The following is a 23,060-nucleotide window of genomic DNA, read 5'->3' on the forward strand; positions in this document are numbered from 1 at the left end:
GATAATTGTGATACTTTTCTGACTGTGGGAAGGGTTATGATTTGAATAAAGCACACAATGAGTATATGGACACTGTTGTGATAAAAACTCACCATAGCCCTTTGTCCCTTTGGGGCAGCATGGTGGCACAGTGGTTAGCATTTCAGCATTTCAGCCTCTCAGCATCAGGGATCAGGGTTCAATTCCCAGCTTAGGTCACTGTCTGTGTGGAGTTTGCACCTTCTCCCTGTGTCTGTGTGGGTTTCCACCAGGTGCTCCGATTTTCTCCTACAGTCCAAAGATGTGTGGGCTGGGTGGATTGGCCGTGCTTAATTACCTCTTAGTGTCAGGGGGACTAGCTAGAGTAAATGCATGGGGTTATGGGGAGTCTATGGGAAGGCAAAGGGATGTCTGGTAAATGGCAGGCTTTCGAAAATGTATTAACCAGGGTTCAGGGTAAAAACATTTCTCTTAGAGTGAAGGGCAAGGCTGGCAGAAATAGAGAACCTGGATGACTCGGGATATTGCGGCCCTGGTCAAGAAGAAGGAGGAGGCATATGACATGCATAGGCAGCTGGGATCAAGTGAATCTCTTGAAGAGTACAGCGGGTATAGGACAAGAGTTAAGAGAGAAATCAGGAGGACAAAAAGGGACATAAGATTGTTTTGGCAGATAAGGCAAAGGAGAACCCAAAGAGCTTCCACAAATACATAAAGGGCAAAAAAGTCACAAGGGAGAAAGTAGGGCCTCTTAAGGATCAACAAGGTCATCTGTGTGTGGATCCACAAGAGATGGGTGAGATCCTAAATGAATATTTCTCATCAGTTTTACTGTTGAGAAAAGCATGGATGTTAGGGAACGTGGAAAAATAAATAGTGATGTCTTGAGGAGTGTACATATTTCAGAGAAGGAGGTGCAGGAAGTCATGAAGCGCATCAAGGTAGATAAATCCCCGGGATCTGATTAAGTGTAGCCCAGGACATTGTGGGTTGAGATATTTGAATTATTAATTGTCACGGGTGAGGTGCTTAAAGATTGGAGAGTGGTAAATGTTCTGCCTTTTTAGAAAGGGCTGCAGGGAAAAGCCTGGAAACTACAGGCCAGTGAGCCTCACACCTGTGGTGGGTAAATTATTGGAGGTATTATGAGAGACAGGATCTACAGGCATTTAGAGACCCAAGGACTAATTAGGGACAGTCAGCATGGCTTTGTGAGTGGAAAATCATGTCTCACAAATTTGATTGAGTTTTTTGAAGGGGTAACCAAGAAGGTCGATAAGGGCAGTTGCAGTTGATGTTGTCCACATAGACTTTAGCAAGGTACCACATGGTAGGTTGTTGCATAACGTTAAATCTCCCTGGATCCAGGGTGAGGTATCTAAATGGATACAAAATTGGCTTCTTGACAGAGCCAGAGGGTGGTTGTAGAGGGTTGTTTTTCAAACTGGAGGCCCGTGACGAGCGGCATGCCTCAGGGATCAGCGCTGGGTCCACTGTTATTTGTCATTATATTAGTGATTTGGATGAGAATGTAGGAGGCGTGGTTAGTAAGTTTGCAGATGACACTAAGATTGGTGGCATGGTGGACAGTGAAGAAAGTTATCTCCATCTGCAACGGGATTTTGATCAATTGGGCCAGTGGGCTGACAAATGGCAGATGGAGTTTAATTTAGATAAATGCGAGGTGATACATTTTGGTAGATTGAACCGGGGCAGGATTTACTCAGTTAATGGTAGGGCATTCGGGAGAGTTACAGAACAAAGAGATCTAGGGCTACATGTTCACAGCTCCTTGAAAGTGGAGTCGCAGGTGGACAGAGTGGGGAAGATGGCATTTGGCATGCTTGGTTTCATCGGTCAGAACATTGAATAAAGGAGTTGGAATGTCTTGTTGAAGTTGTACAAGAAATTGGTAAGGCCACACTTGGAATACTGTGCGCAATTCTGGTCACCCTATTATAGAAAAGACATTATTAAACTAGAAAGAGTGCAGAAAAGATTTACTAGGCTGTTAATGGGACTTGATGGTTTGAGTTACAAGAGGCTGGATAGACTGGGACTTTTTTCTCTGGAATGTGGGAGGCTGAGGGGTGATCTTATAGAGGTCTATAAGATAATGAAGGGCACAGATCAGTTAGGGAAGTCTAAAACTAGAAGACATAGGTTTAAAATGAGAGGGGAGAATACAGAAGTGTCCAGAGGGGCAATTTTTTCACACACAGGATGGTGAGTGAGTGTGTCTGGAACAAGCTGCCAGAGGTAGAAGTAGAGGCGGGTACTATTTTGTCTTTTAAAAAGCATTTAGATAGCTACACGGGTAAGATGTGTATAGAGGGATATGGGCCAAATGCAGCAAAATGGGGAAAAAAGGGTGACATGGACAAGTTGGGCTGAAGGGCCTGTTTCCATGCTGTAAACCTGTATGACAGGGCCTGGGTGGGATTGTGGTCAGTGTAGACTCGATGGACTGAATGGCTTTCAGCACTGTAGGATTCTATGATTCTATAATAACAATAGTTCAGTGAACAGGCAGCTGTGATTACTCTTTCTATTGTTCTCTGGCAGAAGACACCATGGAAGTTCTGTAGAGACATTAAATCCATGAAATTTGAGCTGTCTTTGCTATGATACTAACAGATGCCATGCCATTGGAACATTGGCTAGTCATTGCTTTTGATTATTATGCATATACATATATTGTATTCATGATTATAAATGCTTATAAAAATGGTTCATCCATTTTATTTTTAATAATCATATTGAGTAAAAGATGCTAAATATTTTCAAGTGCTGGAGCATTACAACCTTTAGAATTATAAGCTTTTTTTAACTCATATAGAGGTCTGGAAGTCATTTAGCTGAATGCTAGCCTGATTTATTAGTTTGTTTAATTGCTTTTTGCACCTATATACCTCTAGCGTTTTACACCTGTGGAATGAATTGGATAGTTGTGGAGCAGGTGTACCTTTTTTACAAGCAGTGCTTTATTTGCCTGCTGTGGGTGAGTAGTAAACAATTTAAATACTAAATTTAAAATTGAGTTAAATCATGGGCAGCACAATGGGAAATCCACTAGTTGCAGACAAGCAGTATCAATATAAATAGAACAAGAAAGATTTAAGTCTTTCTTGTTTTTAGAACAAGAAGTTAGATTGAGCTCTCCAACCCCTAACTTTAAATCATGGGTTTTTTTCTTCAAACTTGAATTTTTTAAACGATTTTATACTATTTCTGGCCAACACTGAAATGCAGTTCTTCATTTTTGCCAGGTCTTCACTGCCCACATTTTGTCTGCAGCACCTTACTTGCATCTACTCACTTTTTAATCAGCTACAGACCCACCATTGATTCCAGACCCTTAGTCACATGGCCGCAATTCAGAGGGGAAGAGAGAGGATTGAAATGCATGGGACCAGAATCAGGTTTTGTCATTAATCCTCACTTGGGGTAGCCGGCCCGAGAGGAAAATTCTCAGTAGTGAGAGTGTTGCTGGGTCCATGAGGGTATAATTGAAGAGTGAAACACGTTGGAGGAATGATTGATGCGCACCATCAGGCAGATAATGTAACTGAAGAACACTCTCAATCAGGTGCAATGGACACAATGAGGGACCTGACATTTACAAAAGCTACAACTAGACAACAAGCATGCCACTGGGAGGCCGGGGCTGTAAGTGAAGCACCAAATTGTCTGAATCTCCAACTGTGTTGTTGCAAGGAGAGGGAATAGATAATAGTAATACTTTTCTGACTGTGGGAAGGGTTACGATTTGAACAAAGCACATGGATGCTTTTGCGATTAAAAACTCACCTTGCCCCTTTGGGGGCAGCACGGTGGCACAGTGGTTAGCATTGCTGCCTCACAGTGCCCGGGACCCGGGTTCGATCACTGGCTTGGGTCACTGTCTGTGTAGAGTTTGCACATTCTCCCCGTGCCTGTGTGGGTTTCCGCTAGCTGCCCTGGTTTCCTCCCACAGTTTAGAGATGTGTGGGCTGGGTGGATTGGCTGTGCATAATTGCCCCTTAGTGTCAGGAGCACTGGCTAGAGTAAATGCATGGGGTTATGGGGACAAGGCCTGGGTGGGATTCTGTTCGGTGCAGACTCATTGGGCAGAATGGCCTCCTTTGCATTGTAGGGTTCTATGATTCAATAATAACAAAAGTTCAGTGAACAGGTAGCTGTGATGCCTCTTTCTATTGTTCTCTGGCAGAAGAGACCATGGAGGTTCCCTAGAGATATTAAATCCATGAAATTTGAGCAGTCAGCTGATAGGGAATCAACCACAGTGATGCTGGTGCAATAGCATTAGTTTGTCTTTGCTATGACCTGAACAAATGCCATGCTATTGGAACATTGGTTAGTCATTGTTTTTGATATACAATACATATATATATGTATTGTATTTATGATTATAAATGCTTATAAAAATGGTTCATTTATTTTGTTTTTAATAATCATACTGAATGCCAGAAGCTAAATGTTCTCAAGTGCTGGAGCATTGCAACCTTTAGAATTATAAGCTTTTTATGCTCATATAAAGGTCTGGAAATCATTTAGCTTAATACTAGCCTGATTTATTAGTTTGTTTAATTGCGTTTTGCACCTACATACCTCCAGCATGTTACACCTGTAGAACGAATTGGATAGTTGTGCAGGGGGGGTGTACCCTTTTTTACTTAGCAGTGCTTTATTTGCCTACAGTAGGTGAGTAGTAAACAACTTAAATGCTAAATTTAAAATTGAGTTAAATCATGGGGCAGTACAATGGGAAATCCACCAGTTGCAGCAGGCTGTATCAATATAAATATACAAGACACAATAATATCAATAGCCTTCAGAAAGATTTAAATCTAAGAAGTTAGATTGAGCTCTCCAGCGCCTAACTTTAAACTCAGGAGTGAGCCACTATACTGTCCTTCTCCTCGTATGTCCCATCCAGTTGGCACCTCTCCAACTGCAACTTTTCTTTCAGAATATGCCATTGTTTCAAGCTCTATCCTTTGCCTTATGTTATTGATGTCATTCATCATCTGCATGCACGTGCTCAGTTTTCATTTCTGTATTGATAACATTTTTCCACCATCATGGTAAACTCCATGACTGTCTCTGTGCTGGTGGCCAGGTCTAACTCTGTTTTTCTCCATAGATGCTGTATTTCCGATAATCTTTGTTCTTATTTCTGACAGGTTGCTTGTCTTGGCACCAAGTCACAGATGAGCCAAAACATCCTCCAATTTTGCATTAGAAAGACTGACACTATCTTATCTGACTTCCAGAAAAGACGCCATAACATTCACTACTGACTCTATCGACCTCTTTTAACTACATGCTTGGTCTGAATAGGCGGTATGTGGCTTGAAGGCCTTAAATTTATAAACTTCGCATCCTGCCTGTTATGAAAAATATTTACACCCATCTCTGCAATATTGTGTATCTCCAGCTCACTTTAGCCACCACTGCTGAAATCCAGATCTATTCTTTTGTTACCTCCAAATTTATTTTTTTCCCTTCCAGTGTTCAGTCTTACAACCTCTCAAGCTCCAGTCTACCCCAAGTTTAAACTTGTCTAAAATTTTGTTGGTCATGTTCTGTCCTACACTAAATCCTGCTCATCTATCACCTCCCTGATCCTATTCTTTACGGGGTAAAATAAAGTAGAACAAGATGCTGTTTACTTTAGCTCTCCAAACCATATTTGGCAGAAGGTTCTCAGTCAAACTTATAATTCATTAGCTGGTTATTGATGCCGTACTCAAAAATATATCAGTTCAAACTCTGTTTTTTCCTTTAATTTGTGTGCTTAAATGCAAAGTTTAAAAGTTGCATCTTTTTAAAATTTTTCAATTTGTCAGACTTTTATGGAGTTAGTTTATAGTACTATTAAACTACGTTTCATTGTTGATTAAAGAAGCTGATCTGACTTCAGTCATCTACAGTCAAAGTCTGAAAGCATTTAATCTAATAAAATAAGTATAAAGAATGTTCTGTCCTGAAGGGGCTGGAAGCAGAGTACAATACTAAACCATGAATTGTCTGCCTTCCCACGTGGTGTTTTAGGATTTAATGTAGCAACCTGTGGTGCCTTTTTTAATAAAAAGAAAGCATTCAATGTTAACTTTTATCCTGTCATTTTCTGAACCATTATTTACTGACAGTTGAAAGTTTGAGCACTTCCAAGTTGTTTTTGTTTTTATGTTTCAGAATACTTCCCTCAATTGAATGCTATCTGTCCTGAATCCTTCCTCACCTCCGCACTTCCCCTCGCCCCCTTCCACTTCCATACAAACATGAGAAATAGGAGGCCTTTCAAGCTCACTACACCATTCAATTAGATCATGACTGATCTGTTTATGTTTCAAATTCCACCTTTCCATTTACTCCCTGATAACCTTAGATTCTTGTTCAGCAAGGGAGTCCATCTACCTCTGCCCTTAAAAAAAAATTCAATGATCCTGTCTCTGAGGCAGAGAGTTCCAAAATTGCGCAACCTTCTAAAAGAAAAATATTCTTGTCATCGACGTCCTAAAGAGCAAGCCCTAATTTTAAAACACTGCCCCCTATTTCTAGACTCACCCACAAGAGGAAAGATCCTTTTCATGTTCACCTTGTCAAGACCATTCAGGATGTAGTATACTTTGATCAAGTCACCACGCTGTTCTATGCTCCAGGTTCCACATCCAGATCATCTGAAACTTTCCTTTCCTCACTGTTGTATGAATCTACCTAAAATGTGTGTTTCACGTAAATGATTGCCAGTCATCATTGAAAGTAATACAAATTCAAGTCAGATTAGGCAGACCTAATGAGATCTCATCTGTATTACTTGAATATGGCAGATAAGGAGAAGAAATTACTCTCGGAATACAAGCAAAAAATGCCTAACAATACTGTTTCAAAACTCTACCTCCTAATATTAACAGAATGATTAAATTTGAATCCTGATAAACGAACAACTGGGTAGCTGAAGAATGTTGTGTTTCAGTCAAGGATATAGCTTGAATATCCTTTATCTGTAAATCAAAAAACTGAACGCATCCAGAAAATGCACTTTCTTTGAAACTCATCAACCTTTAGATTGGGAAGTCTCTGACCCAAGTTGGCACAAATCTCATCGACTGCACCCGACCTTTAGTGCAGGAAATCTAGTTGTTTCACTGTTTACCTTGCAAACTCTCTCCTACGAGAATCACAGATGGTGCCATGGGTGGGGGTTTATTACAGGAATCCTGTATTTAATGTTCAGTATTACACGTTACTTTTCTGGCCATTTTGTTAACTTTAGACAAAGTTAATGTTGGCTTCAACCATTGGAATGCGAGTAAGCGTAGGCTTGTATGCGATATCCAAAAAACAAAATCTGAAATCCAAAATGCTGTTGACTCCGAGGGTTTCAAATAAGGTACATCAATGAAGGATACGATACCTGAAATACAAATTTGCAGATATATGTAGACCACTTAAAAATCTTTGTATGCCAATTTAACTATTCAACTGCTGTCCAACAAAGATGGACTAATGCTAGTATAGAGTGCTGCTTCTAACTAATAATTCCCTGCGCTGGTGCTATCCAAACTATTGTCTGTACCAAATTACTTATCACAATTACAGAACAGCAGGAGGATCTTGGAAGTGAATCGTACAAGAACACTTAATAATAAGGCATGTCTATTTAAATTTCTACTTGAAAGCCAGGAGATAAGTAATGATGGGTAAAAATGTTCATAGTTTAAAAGAAATCATGCCCAGTTTTAAAACTGTCTGAATAACTATGTATTAAATCCATACATGCCAACTGCATATACCTATTTTTGGGGTGAATTTACAAACAAAAGCTTAACTTATTAAATCACCAAGAGCAAAATGTATTGGTACCTCTTGCACCAAAATACAGTTTTTTTTTAAAAAAACCCAAAATAGCTCAACAAATATGTTTTGTCAGGGGGCAACTTTTTGTTAACTCGCACTATTTCTAATGATTTATGTTTTTAACTTGTTCACCATGTCAGCAAATGTAATACATTGGTGGTATCAGTAGTAGAAATTTTCTAATATTAAAACCAGCAACAGTTGCAAGCCAACCAAAGTAGAAATCCTTGGTAATTGGAATGTACAAGAAAAGATGGTTTCTTTACTAAAATTGCTGTTACACCATCTAACCCCTTTGAATACAGTGGTCATTTATTTGCATTTTAGTTATGATAGACAATAATCCAAAAGTCAATAAGTGCTCTTTGGCTCAGTATGTATGAATATTATGCAAGTTTTAGTTTCTCAAATGTTTTGGTAGCTGTTACAGCAAATGTATTGTGAAAATCTGGCTGACAAATGACAGATCTGTGTCTCTAGTATAAGACATCAATCTCCTGGCATACTCAGCACAACATGACAAAACTAGACATGTCGCCACAGTAATCACACATGCCAAGCAATTGCATCAGATAATGGATTGCATGACCAATAAAAACTACAGTTAAAACAAGCGCACAAGTGCAAACCACCCACAATAGCTAGAACAGAAAAAAGAACTAACAGTAAACTTTAACATAAAGTTAACAGAAAAATCCTTTTGAATGTCTCATACCATCCTTAAAAGTACCTCAATACATAGTCGTTGATTCAGAATACGGTAATGTCATCACACAGTGAATTAACTCATGACTTTTAAGTAATGATTTATTTTGATACTGAAATCAGTTTAAGTCTTTAAGAAAGTTCCTTTTGGTTTGTTTAGGAATATCTAGATCTAAAATGAGGGAAGAATGTAATAAGATTTATACGATCTGTGGCAATAAATTTGGAAATGATTATTTCTAGAGTTGGTTCCTAGAGAAATGTTTTCAAAGTGTTTGGTCTCACCAGTCAGGATTTACAGTGTCCTCTTCTCAGCAGGAAGCAGGCACTAAATGCTGCTTTTGGTAGCTGTACTCTTGACATTGAGTGTTCCTTGTGTCTTGCGGAGAGCTAGAAAAAGAGGGCAAGTGACAGTATCGAGCTAAATTTAAATTGACGTAGTACCTTTCATGTCTGACAAAATGGAAGTCCAATACTGCAAAGATTAATACTAGGATAGATACATCTAACAGTCTGGATCAAAATCCAGAAATTTGAGAGAACACTTACTTTTATGGATCTGGTAAACTTGCTTTCGCAATCTATCTTTCACTGTCACTGATCAAATCCATGCACAGTTAAATACAGAAATCTAGAAGTTGCTATCAACAATTTCCTGCACCTCCAAAGGTAATGTTGTTGAAGATCCCAACAGACCAGGGCAGCACAGTGATTAGCCTCGCATCACCAGGGACCCAGGTTCGACTCTGGGCTTGGGTCACTGCTTGTGTGAAGTTTGCACTTTCTCCCCCTTGGATGCGTGTTTCCTCCAGGTGCTCCGGTTCCCTTCCGCAGTCCAAAGATGTGCGGGTTAGGTGAACCCTGTAGGATTCTATGAGACGGGGAACATTAGAAATCACTGAACTGATGATAGCTTCCCCGTTTAATTTGTAGTATTGCAGATTAGGTGGATTGGACCTGTGAAATTGCCCCTTTGTGTCCCAAGATGTGTAGGTTAGATAGGATTAGCCATGTTAAATGCGCGGGATTACAGGAATAGAGCATGAGAGAGGTCCTGTGAAAGATACTCTGTCAGAGAGTTGGCACAGACTTGATAGGCCAAATGGCCTCTTCTGCATTGCAGGGATTCTATCATTCTCTTGAAAACCTTTGAAAAATGTACATCTTATTCATGAGGTGTAACTGAGATTGTATTGCTGTTTATAGTCACAGCAACTGCTGAGAAACCTTTCTAGCTGTAGGAATCTAACTTTGTTTGTGTAACGCCAAGTTCTTCCAATGTGATAAATTCCATGGTTTTTTAATCTTAAATTTTAATAGATGTGATATTTCAGCCTTTAATGTGTATGCTCAAATCTTTATTTTGCTCTCTGTGTAATTTATAAAATGTGAGAGATAATCAGTGCATTTTACTTCCTGATTCACTATCTATGAAAATTCTTTAATGATTTGCCTATTTGATGTTGCTGGATGCTTGGAAATTCCCTTGATTTGTTGCAAGTTTCAAATTAATGTTGGGAGAGGTAAAGCCACAGAGATGGTTGTATCTTTATGGGCAACTTTCTTTGAGGTCAGCATGCTGCTGACCACAAAATCTGAGCCATTGTGTCTCTATCAGTTGCTTTCATGCATTTGTTTTCAATTGTCCTCTCTCTCTCTCTGTCTCTCTCTCCATCCCTCCCACTATCCTGTGCTGACTTGGATCGTGATAGTCTTACTTCTGAATTAGAAGGTCATGGCTACAAAATATCGTTAAGAAGTCTCACAACACCAGGTGAGAGTCCAACAGGTTTATTTGGTTGCACAAGGTTTTAGAGCACTGCCCCTTCATCAGATAAGTGGGAGTTCTGTTCACAAGCAGAGCATATAAAGACACAAACTCAATTTACAAAATAATGGTTGGAATGTGAGTCTTTACAGGCAATCAAGTCTTAAAGATACAGACAATGTGAGTGGAGAGAGGGTTGCACAGGTTAAAGAGATGTGTATTGTCTCCAGCCGGGACAGTTAGTGAGATTTTGCGAGCCTAGGCAATTTGTGGGGGTTACAGATTGTATGCCGTGACCCCAAGATCCTGGTTGAGACCTGTCCTTGTGCGGAACTTGGCTATCAGTCCCTGCTCAGCAACTCTGCGTTGTCATGTGTCGTGAAGGCTGCCTTGGAGAACGCTTATCCGAAGATCAGACGCCAAATGCCCGTGACCGCTGAAGTGTTCCCCAACAGGAAGAGAACACTCTTGCCTGGTGCTGGTCAGACAGTGTTCATTCATCCGTTGTCCTAGTGTCTGCATGGTCTCCCTAGTGTACCTTGTCTTGGGTACATTGTTATTGTCTGTACCTTTAAGACATTACCTGTAAAGACTCACATTCTAATTATTTTGTAAATTGGGTTTGTGCCTTTATATGCCCTGTTTGTGAATAGAACTCCCACTCATCTGATGAAGGGGCAGCGCTCCGAAAGCTTGTGACTTGTGCTATCAAATAAACCTGTTGGACTTTAACTTGGTGTTGTGAGACTTCTTACTGTGTTTACCCCAGTCCAACACCGGCATCTCCACATTATAAAATATCAGCCAATCCATCAGCAAAGTACAGAGGTTCCAACTTTTAGAGGAGACTTTAAACTTCAACTCTATTTGTTCCTTCAGGTGATCATTTGCATCATGTCACTATTCAAAGATTAATGGTCTATTTTCTGTTGTCATGTGTGATAGTTATTCCTCAGCCAGCAGTTTTGAAAATATGTATCACAATATCTATTCATTGTCCTTCCAGATCATTTTTTTCATTGTTGCTAAGTAATTGCAGTATTGCAGTCACACAGCCCAAAGATGTGTGGGTGAGGCGGGTTGGCCATATTAAATTGCCCCTTAGTGTCAGGGGAATTAGTTAGGGTAAATGCATGAAGTTATGGGGATAGGGCATGGGTGGGATTGTGGTCAGTGCAGTCTTAATAGGCTGAACGGCCTCCTTCTGCACTGGAGGGGTTCTATGATTCTATTTGTGGGACTTTGCTGTGATAAAACTAACACTACCAAACATGATCCTTGGAAATGTTGCATGTATATTGGGCGGAGGTGCACGGCAAGATTAGAGCAGTGAATGAGGATAAATAAAGCAACATGGTTAGGAGATCGTATGGAAGTGAAGTGTAACCAAACAACTGAGATAAAATTTCAGAGAACCGAGGTGGACCTTTTAACCAGACTGCTTCAGCACATAACTGTCCTTGTGGCTGCCTCCAGATGCTCCTGGGGCAATGGGCTCAACACTATCCTGCCTGTGCCTCTTCGGAATGAGAATAGTGGGGAACTTTATACTGAAGCAGGTCCAACTCGAGCTACCCACCTTGGTAGCGCAAATCTGGCCCAATGGCTTTGATCTTCTTAATAACTAATTGCAGGAAATTTCTGTTTGTCGAAGACTGAATGTTATACCAGCAGAGACAGCAAAGATGGTCAAGATAGAGCTGATGCTGTTAGGTACATATAGAAGCTGATGTTTGTAAATGATGGTGAGGAGGAGCATATGATGAGTAACAGGAAGGACTCAAGAAGACATCTGTGGGGACACCAGATGTAATTGTGTAGGAATCCATTTCTGGTGATTCTCTGGATCCAAACAGGTAGACAAGAATGTAGCCCAGCGAGTGTAGTGCCACCCAGTAGGGCAATGATGGAGAGATCTTCAGGAAGAATGAGTATGATCAACTATGGGATGGAGTTGGACCTACCATCCCAGAAACTGGGGTGTCTGAGTGTTGAGATGGGTAGATTGTAAGATCAACTGAACTTTATTTGCACATAAGATGAAAGCAAAGTACTGCGGAAGCTGAAAAATCTGAAATGAAAACAGAAAATGCTGGAAAATCTTAGTAGGTCTGATGGCATCTGTGGAGAGAGAATAGAGCCAATGTTTTGAGTCAGGAGATTCTTCGTCAGAGCTCAACGAAGTCTACTAGCCTTATGAATACTGTGGTAACTCACCACCTGACTCCCCAAAACCTATCCACCTTCCACAAGGCACGAGTCAGGGTTGAAGTGGAAAATTTTCCACTTGCCTGGATGAGTGCAGCTCCGACAATGCTCAAGAAGCTCAACACCATCCGGGACAAATTAGCCAGCTTGACAGGCACCACTACATCCATCACCTTGAATGTTCATTCCCTGCACAACAATGCATGGTGTATATCATCTACAAGATGCACTGCAACACTTTATTATGACTTCATCAATGGCGCTATCCAAACCCTTGACCTCTATCATGTGGAAAGACGATGCATAGGAACACTACAACCTACACAGCAACATCACCCACCACCACCACCACCACCACCGTTTGCACTGCTGCCTCACAGCAGCAGGGACCCGGGTTCAATTCCGACCTTGTGACTATCTGTGTGGATTTCGCATGGTCTCCTCGTATCTGCATGGCTTTCCTCCGGGTGGTCCGGTTTCCTCCCATCGCCCAAAGATGTGCAGGTTAGGTTGATTGGCCACACTAAATTGCCCCTTCGTGTCAGGGGATTGGTAGGGTAAAAATGTGGGGTTGTGGCGATAGAGCCTGGGTGGGATGGTTGCTGGTGCAGGCTGAATGGACTGAATGGCCTCATTCTGGAGGGATTCCATTCCAAACCACATGCCACTCTGATTTGGAACTGTATCATTATTCTTTCACTGTCACAGGGTCAAAATTCTGGAACCCTTCTTACTAATACTGTGGATGCACCGACATTACATGGACTGCAGCGGCCCAAGAAGAGGACTCAACATCACTTTCTCATGGGTGATTAGGGATAGGCAATAAATGGCGGCCTAGCTAATGACATCCCGTGAAAGAATAAAAATAAACTTTGTCGCAGGCCTTTGGAACATTTTGGGCCCTCAATCCTTCACCACTCACTCTTCATACCATCTCCATGTCCCATGCCAACTCGTATTCCTCACTTCCCATTCCCAGCATGACGTTTTCATGCCCAAAAGCAGAAAACTCTTATCAAAGGATTATGTGAGTGAGCTTGTTTACACACATGCAGAGAAGTATTGCTTGATTTGACATCTGAGGTTATAATGTATTGCTTTCTACTTCTTTTGTCAATGTCTGAATTTTTATTTGCACAAAGTTGGTGTTAAGTGCTGCTAGCTTTTCACTGATATTTTAATGGCCTGTTTAACACTACACTAGGGTGTGGGAACACCAGTTTTCTTTCAGAAAATTATGAGTGGGTGATTATTTCTCAGCATTTCCACACATGTTGCTGTTACTATAAGATATTGTTTCTATATGTCGTTTATACTTGGAAGGGCCAAGAGTTGGAATGGAGGGTCTGATGAGTCAGTGGAGAGCATAACTTGGCATGGGACCCATAGAGGGCCTTGTGGGAGGATTGGGGGACATGGGGAAAACGTTTCAAAGTTACCTTTAAAAGTGTTTCAAGTCCAGACTCTCAGATCCATTAACCATGAGTCAGGGAGAAGCAGGCCCAACTCCATGAGAATTGCAGGAGGGAGGGGAGTGCGGTGTAGATGCTAACCCACCATGAAGTTAATGAAGTCTGGAGTGCAGGGTATGGGCTTGCATCTTTATCCTATGCCAGTGAAAATAGCTGATACTGGGAAATTGGGCCCGGAATTCTGATATCAAGTTCTGCCGCCAAGTTAAATGGTTCAGGAGTCCTTCAGATTCTGTGAAAATCCAGGCCAAAGTCTGCTGCCTAGTGAATGGCACCCTTTTTTTTTGTTACCTAATGCACTCCTGGCCGGCCTGCTACATTCTATCCCCCTTTGAGGTCATTCGAAACTGTGCTGCTTGTGCCTAACTTTCACTAAATCCTGTTCACATTTCTTCCCTGTGCTGGATGCCCGAGCGTGGCGACTAGGGGATTTTCACAGTAACTTCATGTAAGCCTACTTATGACACTAATAAATAAACATTGACCTACGTTGGCTCCTAGTTAAGCAGTGTCGCAGTGAGAAATTTTTCACCCTTGTTTTCAAATCCAACCCCCTTGTCCCCCAAGCCATATGTGTCTATTTTTTTCATTCCCTCAATCTTCTGCAATAGTAATTGCTCCACCAGTGATGGTTGCAGCTTCAGTGTCTGGAGCCCTAAACACATTAAACATACCTTTAAAACTGCCTCTCTGACCAAGATTTGCTCTATGTTTCCTTGTCTGGCTTGGCATCATATTTTGTTTTATCCTATGAAGCACCTTGAGATCGTTTATCCTGCTAAAGGTGCTATGTAAATGCAAGTTGTTGTTGTTGGGCTACAATGTCATAAAGTAGTTCTGATGTGGAAACTTAGGAAGAGTACTTATTATGAGCACCAATCAAATATTAAAATTACTTGTGTTGGAAGGTGACTTGGCAACTTACAAAAGAACTTTATCAGATCTTTTCTTTCAACACAAATTCCCCTGTCATTGGTGTTTTCCCCATGTACTTAGAATGCTGCTTTCCCCTCTGCTTGTTAGTATTTTGCCGTTTTTCTGACTAAATTCGCTAAAAGTTGCATGTCATTGAACACACTTTGTAAAGTAAAACAGATGATGATTGTTTATTGTGCTGGTGGTCACACAAAGCCTCTTTCCAATCAAAAGCAATCATATTCTCTCACGATGATGTTGTCAGTTTCACTGGAAACTGTAGTTCATGAACTTCAAAGATCACGGCATAACATTGATTGCAGTTAATGCGTTTAAAAGTTAGTGACTCTCAAATTTGCTTTACACTGCTACGTAAAACATGGACTGAAGAAAGTAGCTTGAAGGTTAATTTTTTTTTGCAAGTATTTCTGGCACTTCATTAGTGAAGTGGTTTTTTCAATTTAAAAAAATAAAAGGGAGACTTACATTTCATGTGTTATTCCAAGCTTACATTCACCTTCACGTTTTGTGAACCTTGTTCTGGTTGATGGTTATCTGAAATGTAATCTCAGGCTACTGCTAAACCAATTTTCTCCTTCACTTTCAAGATATTGTATGTTTTCATCCATAACATATTTCGCTTTAGCTTTGCCATTGGTTGTATTATGTAACAATTGCATTGATTTTTTTTTCCTTTTGTTTAAATACCACCTTGCTAAAATTACAATGCTGAGTTATCCCTGGCAATCTCTTTTTCAATGAAAAATCATGTAAATTACCTATGTTTTATATTGTATGGAATTTTATATAGTAATATTTATTGTAAGGTTCTCAGTTGTAGAATCCAGTTGGGGTTGTAATTTTCCAACGTTGGTGCCAGCAGGATGGGAAAATCTCCGTCTTCGATGCAGCAGGAGCGTAGACTGAGTGGGCGTTAAGATTGCACTCTATTTGTCAATGACCTTGTGAAAGTATAATCGTGTTATTTTCAAGAGTTGCATCAGTGAAAGTGGGCTTTGCCGTTGCTTTTCCTAAGGAGGCTGTGTTAGCAGTAAATATACAGTGTACCTTCCTTTTGCGGTTAAAGGTATATTGTAGATTGTAGTGTATTGGTCTCCCTTTTTCTTTGTTGCTGTCATACGCCTTCATTATCATACATTCAGGGTGTCTACTTATGTAACAGATTGATAGAAAGCTCAGGACTTGCTTGCCTGAGATCCAAGACAAAGTTGCGCAAAGTCAGAGAGTCAGTCTATGTTGACAATGTTGTACTAACATTCCATACCAAGGGAAAAATGGACAGACTTCCATCTGTAAACAGTTTTTTTTTTGACAATTATCATCAAATGCCATGTTCCAGGATGTTGCTGTACCTTCATCAATCGGCATTGATAATGTGACATTAGAGGTCATTGATAGTTTCACATATCTAGGCTCCGCAATCACCAGCAATCTGTCACTTATGCTGAAATCAACACAGAGATCACAAAAGCTGCAGCTATTACATCCAAGCTGGATAATAGAGTGCAGAACAACAGCAGTCTGACTGAGAATGCTCAGCTGAGAGTCTGCCCAGTTTGCATCCTCAGGGCTCTTCTCCCATGGTGAGACCTGGGCAATCTATGGTAGGCAGAAGAAAGGGCTCAACAGTTTTCATCTACACTCGCTCAGGTGCGTCCTCAGCATTCTTTGGCAGGACGAGGTCACCAGCTCAAAGGTCTTGGAATGTGCCAATTCCATCAGAATGCACTCGTTTCTAAACCAGCGACGTCAGCATTGGCTGAGCCACATTCATCAAGTTGATGATGGCCATACACCCAAAATTGTTATGTATGGTGAACTGGACACTGAGTTGTCACCTCCTGGGCATCCTTACCTCCCTTACAAAGACACCTCCAAGTGAAAAACAAAGATGATGGATATCAACATGGATAGCTGCAAGACAGTCACTGACTGCCTTGATTTCTGGAGGCTGACTATTTGGAAGGGCGAGTAAGTTCGACAAGCTGAACTGGCTGAGAAGGGGCACAGAGAAAATAGAGGTCAGCAGATTGTGTCCCTTCTCAGCCTACTGTCCTCCTCTGCAATAAACATGACAGAAGTTGCAATGCCAGAGTGGGGCTCCAGAGCCACACTAGGTGACACTTAACACAAAGTTGACCACCACGGTGCAAGCCATTTTCTTGCGCTGTGGGTGTATTGGTTGGTGTGCTATTCATATAAAATCCACCAGCTTGTGTCCCAATAATAACGTAAAATATAGGTAATTGGCAGTCTTTATTTTCATTTTAAGACACTTTCATGTCTCCGCGTACAATGTTCTTGCTCCAAGAAAAGCAAGATGTTATTTATCTGCATTTATATCTTTTATAATTTCCGCCACTTAAACTGATTATCTACTTAAGTACTGCTTTAGTTTGGATATTTTTTTCAGATTATAGCAGATCCACATGTCAGAATTTCATAAACAGATGCAGTTTGCACAGACTAGTTTGTAGAGTTTTATATTGCGATGTTGGCATGTGGTCTGCGCAGATCAAATTTGTATACCAAAGTGGATTTCGACATATAAAATATGTCAGGTCCCATCAAGTATGGTCTCCGTTTCTGCAACATTTTTGATGCAGCATTTCATCATCTTTTATTCGTTATTCCATTATATCGGCGAAACAAATTTGATATCTCACTGCCACCTTGTGGTGGATATTGCATTACAGTATTTCAGCTTACAGCTTGTGTGACTTGAATGTTGGCCCGATTTGAATTGCAGCATGCTTAAGTGATGAGCGAAGTGTTAGCATTTTTAATCCATTGAAACCTGCAATTTTAACCTTTGTCTTTTCAGCATTGTGAATTGGATTCAGAGTCACCTGGTCAGTTTACAAAAAAAAATACGGGAGCAAATTAGTCTTGTACCTATTTTTCTTCTGCCTTTAAACCAGTGTGACCACTCAAACGATCCAAGTCTTGGGTGGTTAATTCAGTGCTGGAGAGAGTTTAACATGATGAAGTCAGAAATGAGGAATTGCATTTCCTTGCTACTTAAGTCCATTCTAGAGTCAAATGACAGTGGGTAATATAATGGAAAAAGTGAACTCCAAGTGAACCTACATTTGTGAAAGTTCCTGGCGCTTGTGTCTTGTGTCAAGTTGATCTTTGTGGGCTAGAACATGTTATTAATGCATACCACTCTAGCTATCATCACTTGTATAAATTCTGCATTTGGATAGCCCACTTTCTTTTCCAGGTTTTTTTGAAAAAATCTGTTGTAGGTCACAAAAAAAGCTCTAATATGTTGCCAAGGAGACGGTTTTAACCAAAACTAGAGTAATAGACGCTGTGAGTGAAATTGCAAAGCCGGCAGCTGTGCCAGAGCAAAAATTGGCTTCTGAAAGCTTGAGAACTCTCTTCTGGATCTTAAAGCTGAGCAAACTTTTGAATTGGAAATGTTTTTGGAATATAATTCAAAGTGTTAACATATGTGTATATTGTACATAATATAAAAATTTAAAAAAATCTGTATTTTACAGAAAGGCCAAACACTGATCTTTTTAAATGATGAAAAGTTATGCTGGAGTGTTTGAGGAGCAGCTGTGCGCTTGCCTTCTGTGCTATGCTGCATTGCCTTTGCATTATGATCCAGGCATTTTTCCTCTTTCTATCTTCATGTGAATGCATTGAGTTCACTTATGTATTAGTCAGTATTTTTTATAAGATGTCATCAATAGTGTCGGTGGGCTAGGGACAAATTGCGTTTCACTTTTTTTGTGTGTGCACGTGTGTGTTTCTGTCACATCCTCAGTCAATCAGTATATACGCTGTTGACATGGATTTTGTCTTAGATTATGGATTAAATCAGCCAGCAACTTTGGCCCTGCACATGCAGAGGGAAACTTGGAAATCAGGAGGTTTTTTTCTGAGTTTGCATGCTTCCCCAAAAGCTGTACAGTAACACTACCCCGCTAAGAGGCTTGTCATTCACATTGGTAGATGGTTATGAATTTGCATGTCGACCAATAGCTACCCAGTGAATAAGCTGTGACGTATTAGGGCTTGTTGGTTTAAATCTGACTTAGTTTTTAACACAGTGGTGAGATGTTATTCTTGCAAAGCAACCTCTCTGGCATTGAAAATTTACTTTAACAAGTATTGAGTCTCAAATCTGTAAGATCCTGAAGGGTATTGACAGGGTAGATGTGGAGAGGAACTAGGGACCATTTTTAAAAAACGGATTCATCTAATATAGATGAGTAGAATTTTTCTCTGAGGATTGAAAGTTTCTGGAACTCTTCCTCAAAAGGCAGCGGAAACACAGTCTTTGAATATTTAAAGGCAGAGCTAGATAGATTTTTGATTAACAAGGAGGTGAAAGGTTATCGGGATAATGCAGGAATGTGGGGTTGAAGTTGCAAGCAGATCAACCACGATCTTACTGAATGACGGAGCAGGCTCGAGGAACTAAGTGGCCTACTCCTGTTTCTAGTTAAGATATTTGTAGAGTGGAGCCAGCAGAGAGCAGGATCCTGGAGGGGAGAGAAGCCTGGAGACACATCAAAAACCTGGAGCACTTGGAGCCCAGAGGATGGAAGATTGGAAGCCTGGGTTGAACATGGAAAGAGCACTATCCTGAGAGTGGGAGCACAAAGAATGCTACATCCTGGAAAGAGCAGGAGACCAGCAAATTAGGAAGTGAGGATGTATGAAGGGATCTGGGTGTCCTTGTACACCAGTCAATGAAAGTGGAGACAGGTGCAGCAAACAATTAGAAAGGCAAGTGATATGTTGGCCTTCATTGCAAGAGGATTTGGATTTGGAAAGAGAGATGTCTTACTGCAGTTACACAGGGAGTCCACATCTGGAGTATTACATGCAGTTTTAGTCTCCCTCCATAAGAAAGAATACACTTTCCATAGTGAGGGTACAGCAGAGTTTCACTAGGCTGGTACTGGGGTTGGCGAGATTGTCCTATGAGGAGAGATCGTTTTGATTGGGCCTGTATTCACTAGCGTTTAAAAGGATGAGAGGAGACCTGATTGAAACGTATACCGTTCTAATAGATTAGATACAGGAAGGGTGTTTTCCTTGGCTAGGGAATCTAGAAACAAGGGACAAAGTCTCAGGATATGAGGTAGACCATTCAGGACTGAGAAGAGAAAAGAGTTCTTCACTCGGGGTAGTGAACCTGTGGAATTCTCTACCACAGAAGGTTGTAGAGACCAATTCAGTGAATGTACTCAAGAAAGAGAATTTTTTTGTTTTTTAATGGCATTAAGGGGTATGGGGAAAAAGAGGAAAAAGGCATTGAGATTGAGGATCAGCCATGGTCACGCTGAAACGTGGAGCACACTCAAAGGGCTGAATGGCCTTCTGACAGTTGCTATGTTTTCTTAAGATTTTAGTGATTTGATTTAATTTGAATTTTTCTTTACTTTCTTAACATAATTTTATGTTGAATTAAATGCTCCAACTTTCCTTGTTTAGACTCTGTATGTCACAGTAAGGATGCTTCAGTCTGATCGGTTAAGGGGACATGTCTTGTTTAGTAGGATTCCAAATCCCATATTTTTGCTGTCTAATTATTGAAAGCTCTCATGCAAAAGCCCACACTGCTAACAGCAAAATCCAGGCCCATATATTTAAATTGTTGCTGAAGGAATCTATTACAATTTAAACAGAAGGGAATTTAAGCTGAACGGAATTCCAGGTATACTGTGCAAAGTAATAGTTCTCATAATTATCAAATTGCATTAACTTACTGTGAAATGGTTCACTAGCGATTCCCTGTTCCTTAAAATTGCACAGAAGTTCTGTGACAGCTTCAGTTGAGAATTCTGTGAAAAATAACAATCTTCATCGAAGTCACTTCTCTATGATTGCAAGGCAAGTTTTGTAGGTGGTGAGGTAATACTACCTGTTAACTCAAATTACTGATAAAATATAGTCTTTAACAACTTGCCTGTTTTAGAAATACTGCAGCTTTGAATTTGCTCCATTGTATGTTTAACACGCCAACTAAGAATTTCTATAAATATTTTTTCAATTCCTTTTGCAGAGGCAGGATTCCTCAGAAAGACCTGGAAGGATTATTTCAGGGCATGAGTGGTGATTTCACCAGTGAAAAGTTCTCCGCCACCTGGTACCTGATAGAAAATCATTCTGCCACAAGGTTAGTGACATTAAGTATCCACATGCTTGGTTTGAATCTCTGGTGTTGTCAAATTAGCCCCACTTCTCCAATTTCACTGTTCAAAATATAGTTTAAAAAAACCTTCCATGTAAACGTACTCTGTTTTCCTGAACCTTCCACCATTACTTCAGTAAAAAAAGTCCTGAGAGGATTGTGGGAGGGGCAGCAGTGGTGGCTGCTCCTGGTTTATTGGTGGGATCCACCTGCGGCAACTCTGAAGTAAACCTGTTGGATTTGTCAAAATAAGAAGTCTCACGGCACCAGGTTAAAGTCCAACAGGTTTATTTGGTAGCGCAAGCCACAAGCTTTCAGAGCGCTGTTCCTTCATCACCTGATGAATAAACCTTTTGGACTTTACCCTGGTGTTGTGAGACTTCTTAGTGTGCCCACCCCAGTCCAACTCTGGCATTGCCGCACCATGGATTTGTCAAAGCCAGCTTTTGGGAAGATCGGTAGTTTTTTTGTCTCTCAAAGGCAGAAAGCATTGCCCTTGATAGCAGATAATGCAGCATAAAAGCTGCACACAAATATGTTGTAGACATCGTCATTGGCAGCAGATTTCAAAAATGCATTTTCAGTGATGAGGAATATATTTTCAAGCAGAGGCTACTCAGTGTCAGGCAGGTAGCGCTTTTGTGCACCAGACATATATTTTCAATTTTGTGAAGTTTTCCTGAAACTCTTAATGCTGGAATTGTAAAATAAACCTGAGAAATAGATGGAGCCAAATGAGTGGTAGTGACTAAATGAGTTAATAATCAGCATTCTGCAATCTTTTTCATTAAAAATTAATTTTTCATATTGCTTATGTGGAGGTTTTGAGGCACCATGCATCACACAGACAAAAACCTCTGATGGACTGGTGGTGTTGTTTCCTGTGTCATTTGTCATATCAGGAAAAAAAATCAGATGAACGTATTTCAGCATCATCTTGGTAACTGAATCAAGAGAAATACAAGACAAGCAACAGAACAAAAGGAAATAATCCTGCTTTATTTAATAAAGAACGAGAGCAAAGTACAAGTCGATAAATAAATATTAGAAGGAATGTATCAGTAAGTCCGTTTCTCCCACAGAAAGTTCAGACAGGTAATTGGGAAGCTGGAACTGCCATCTGCCGCATCTCAATCTTTGTAATTTGTCCCAGTCTCTCTGAAAATTTCTATTTAATAACTGGCTGCAGAGTTTGATACCATAAGCAAATTTTAAAAAACCGCCATGTACACCCTGTTTCATATCTTGCTAATCTTTTAAATAACAGGGTTTCCAAAGTAGAATTCTGTAGCAGTCCTTTGGTTCCTTTTTCCGAGGCTGAGCGTTTTCCCTTCATTCCCTTCCTCTTATGTTGGCAGTCCATCTTTGCAACTTGTCAACTCTTCAACATCCCCTAAGTCTCCTTACTAACCTAACATGAAGAATTGTGTCAAATCCATTTGAAAATCCTAAGTAAACTATACTTAGTGGATTATCTTGTCCACCGGCATCTTGTCACCTTCAAAGAACGCCATTTGGTTTATGAAGCATTATCTCTACTGAACTCTCGACACTTGTGCTACTTAACACTGCCAAACATCTTTCCCACTATCGGCATTCGCTAAACTACATCTCCTAAACTACTATCCTCAAATATTTATGGAGCTCTGGAAAAATAATTATTTCTGTTCGTACAATTTGTTTTCTTAAATTCTGAGTACCACAATGATTCACCCACCATTACTGGATCTGAAGCTGAGTGCAAGTCGCTTTTTTTAAAAAAATTATTTTTTGGTATAAAGCTGCTTTTGCTGTCCTCAAAGGATTAATTAACCTATTTTTGACTTGGTTTGAAAATTCTAGCTGTTTGCGGAATATGAAATTTATTGCTTTTGTACCAAGGGAGGCTTACTTACTAATTGAAAAACAAAATATATTTTTAAGTTCCGTAATTGCTTATGTGTAATTAATAACCAGTTTTTAT

At 40.3% G+C, this 23,060-nt stretch overlaps 1 protein-coding gene across 4 annotated transcripts in view; it reads left to right on the forward strand.

Moving 5' to 3' along the window:
* Nucleotides 1-23,060, forward strand: part of exoc2 (exocyst complex component 2) — a 262,605-nt gene that overhangs the window by 70,400 nt on the left and 169,145 nt on the right. For all 4 annotated transcript variants that reach the window (XM_080202796.1, XM_080202788.1, XM_080202812.1 and 1 more), the window contains exon 5: nucleotides 20,969-21,082. In XM_080202796.1, coding sequence (XP_080058922.1) covers nucleotides 20,969-21,082 — 114 coding nt within the window. The remainder of the gene's footprint in view (nucleotides 1-20,968; nucleotides 21,083-23,060) is intronic.

The sequence above is a fragment of the Carcharhinus amblyrhynchos genome, chromosome 2 (assembly GCF_965287045.1).
Source record: "Carcharhinus amblyrhynchos chromosome 2, sCarAmb.v2.hapA, whole genome shotgun sequence".
Classification (NCBI taxonomy): Eukaryota; Metazoa; Chordata; class Chondrichthyes; order Carcharhiniformes; family Carcharhinidae; genus Carcharhinus; species Carcharhinus amblyrhynchos.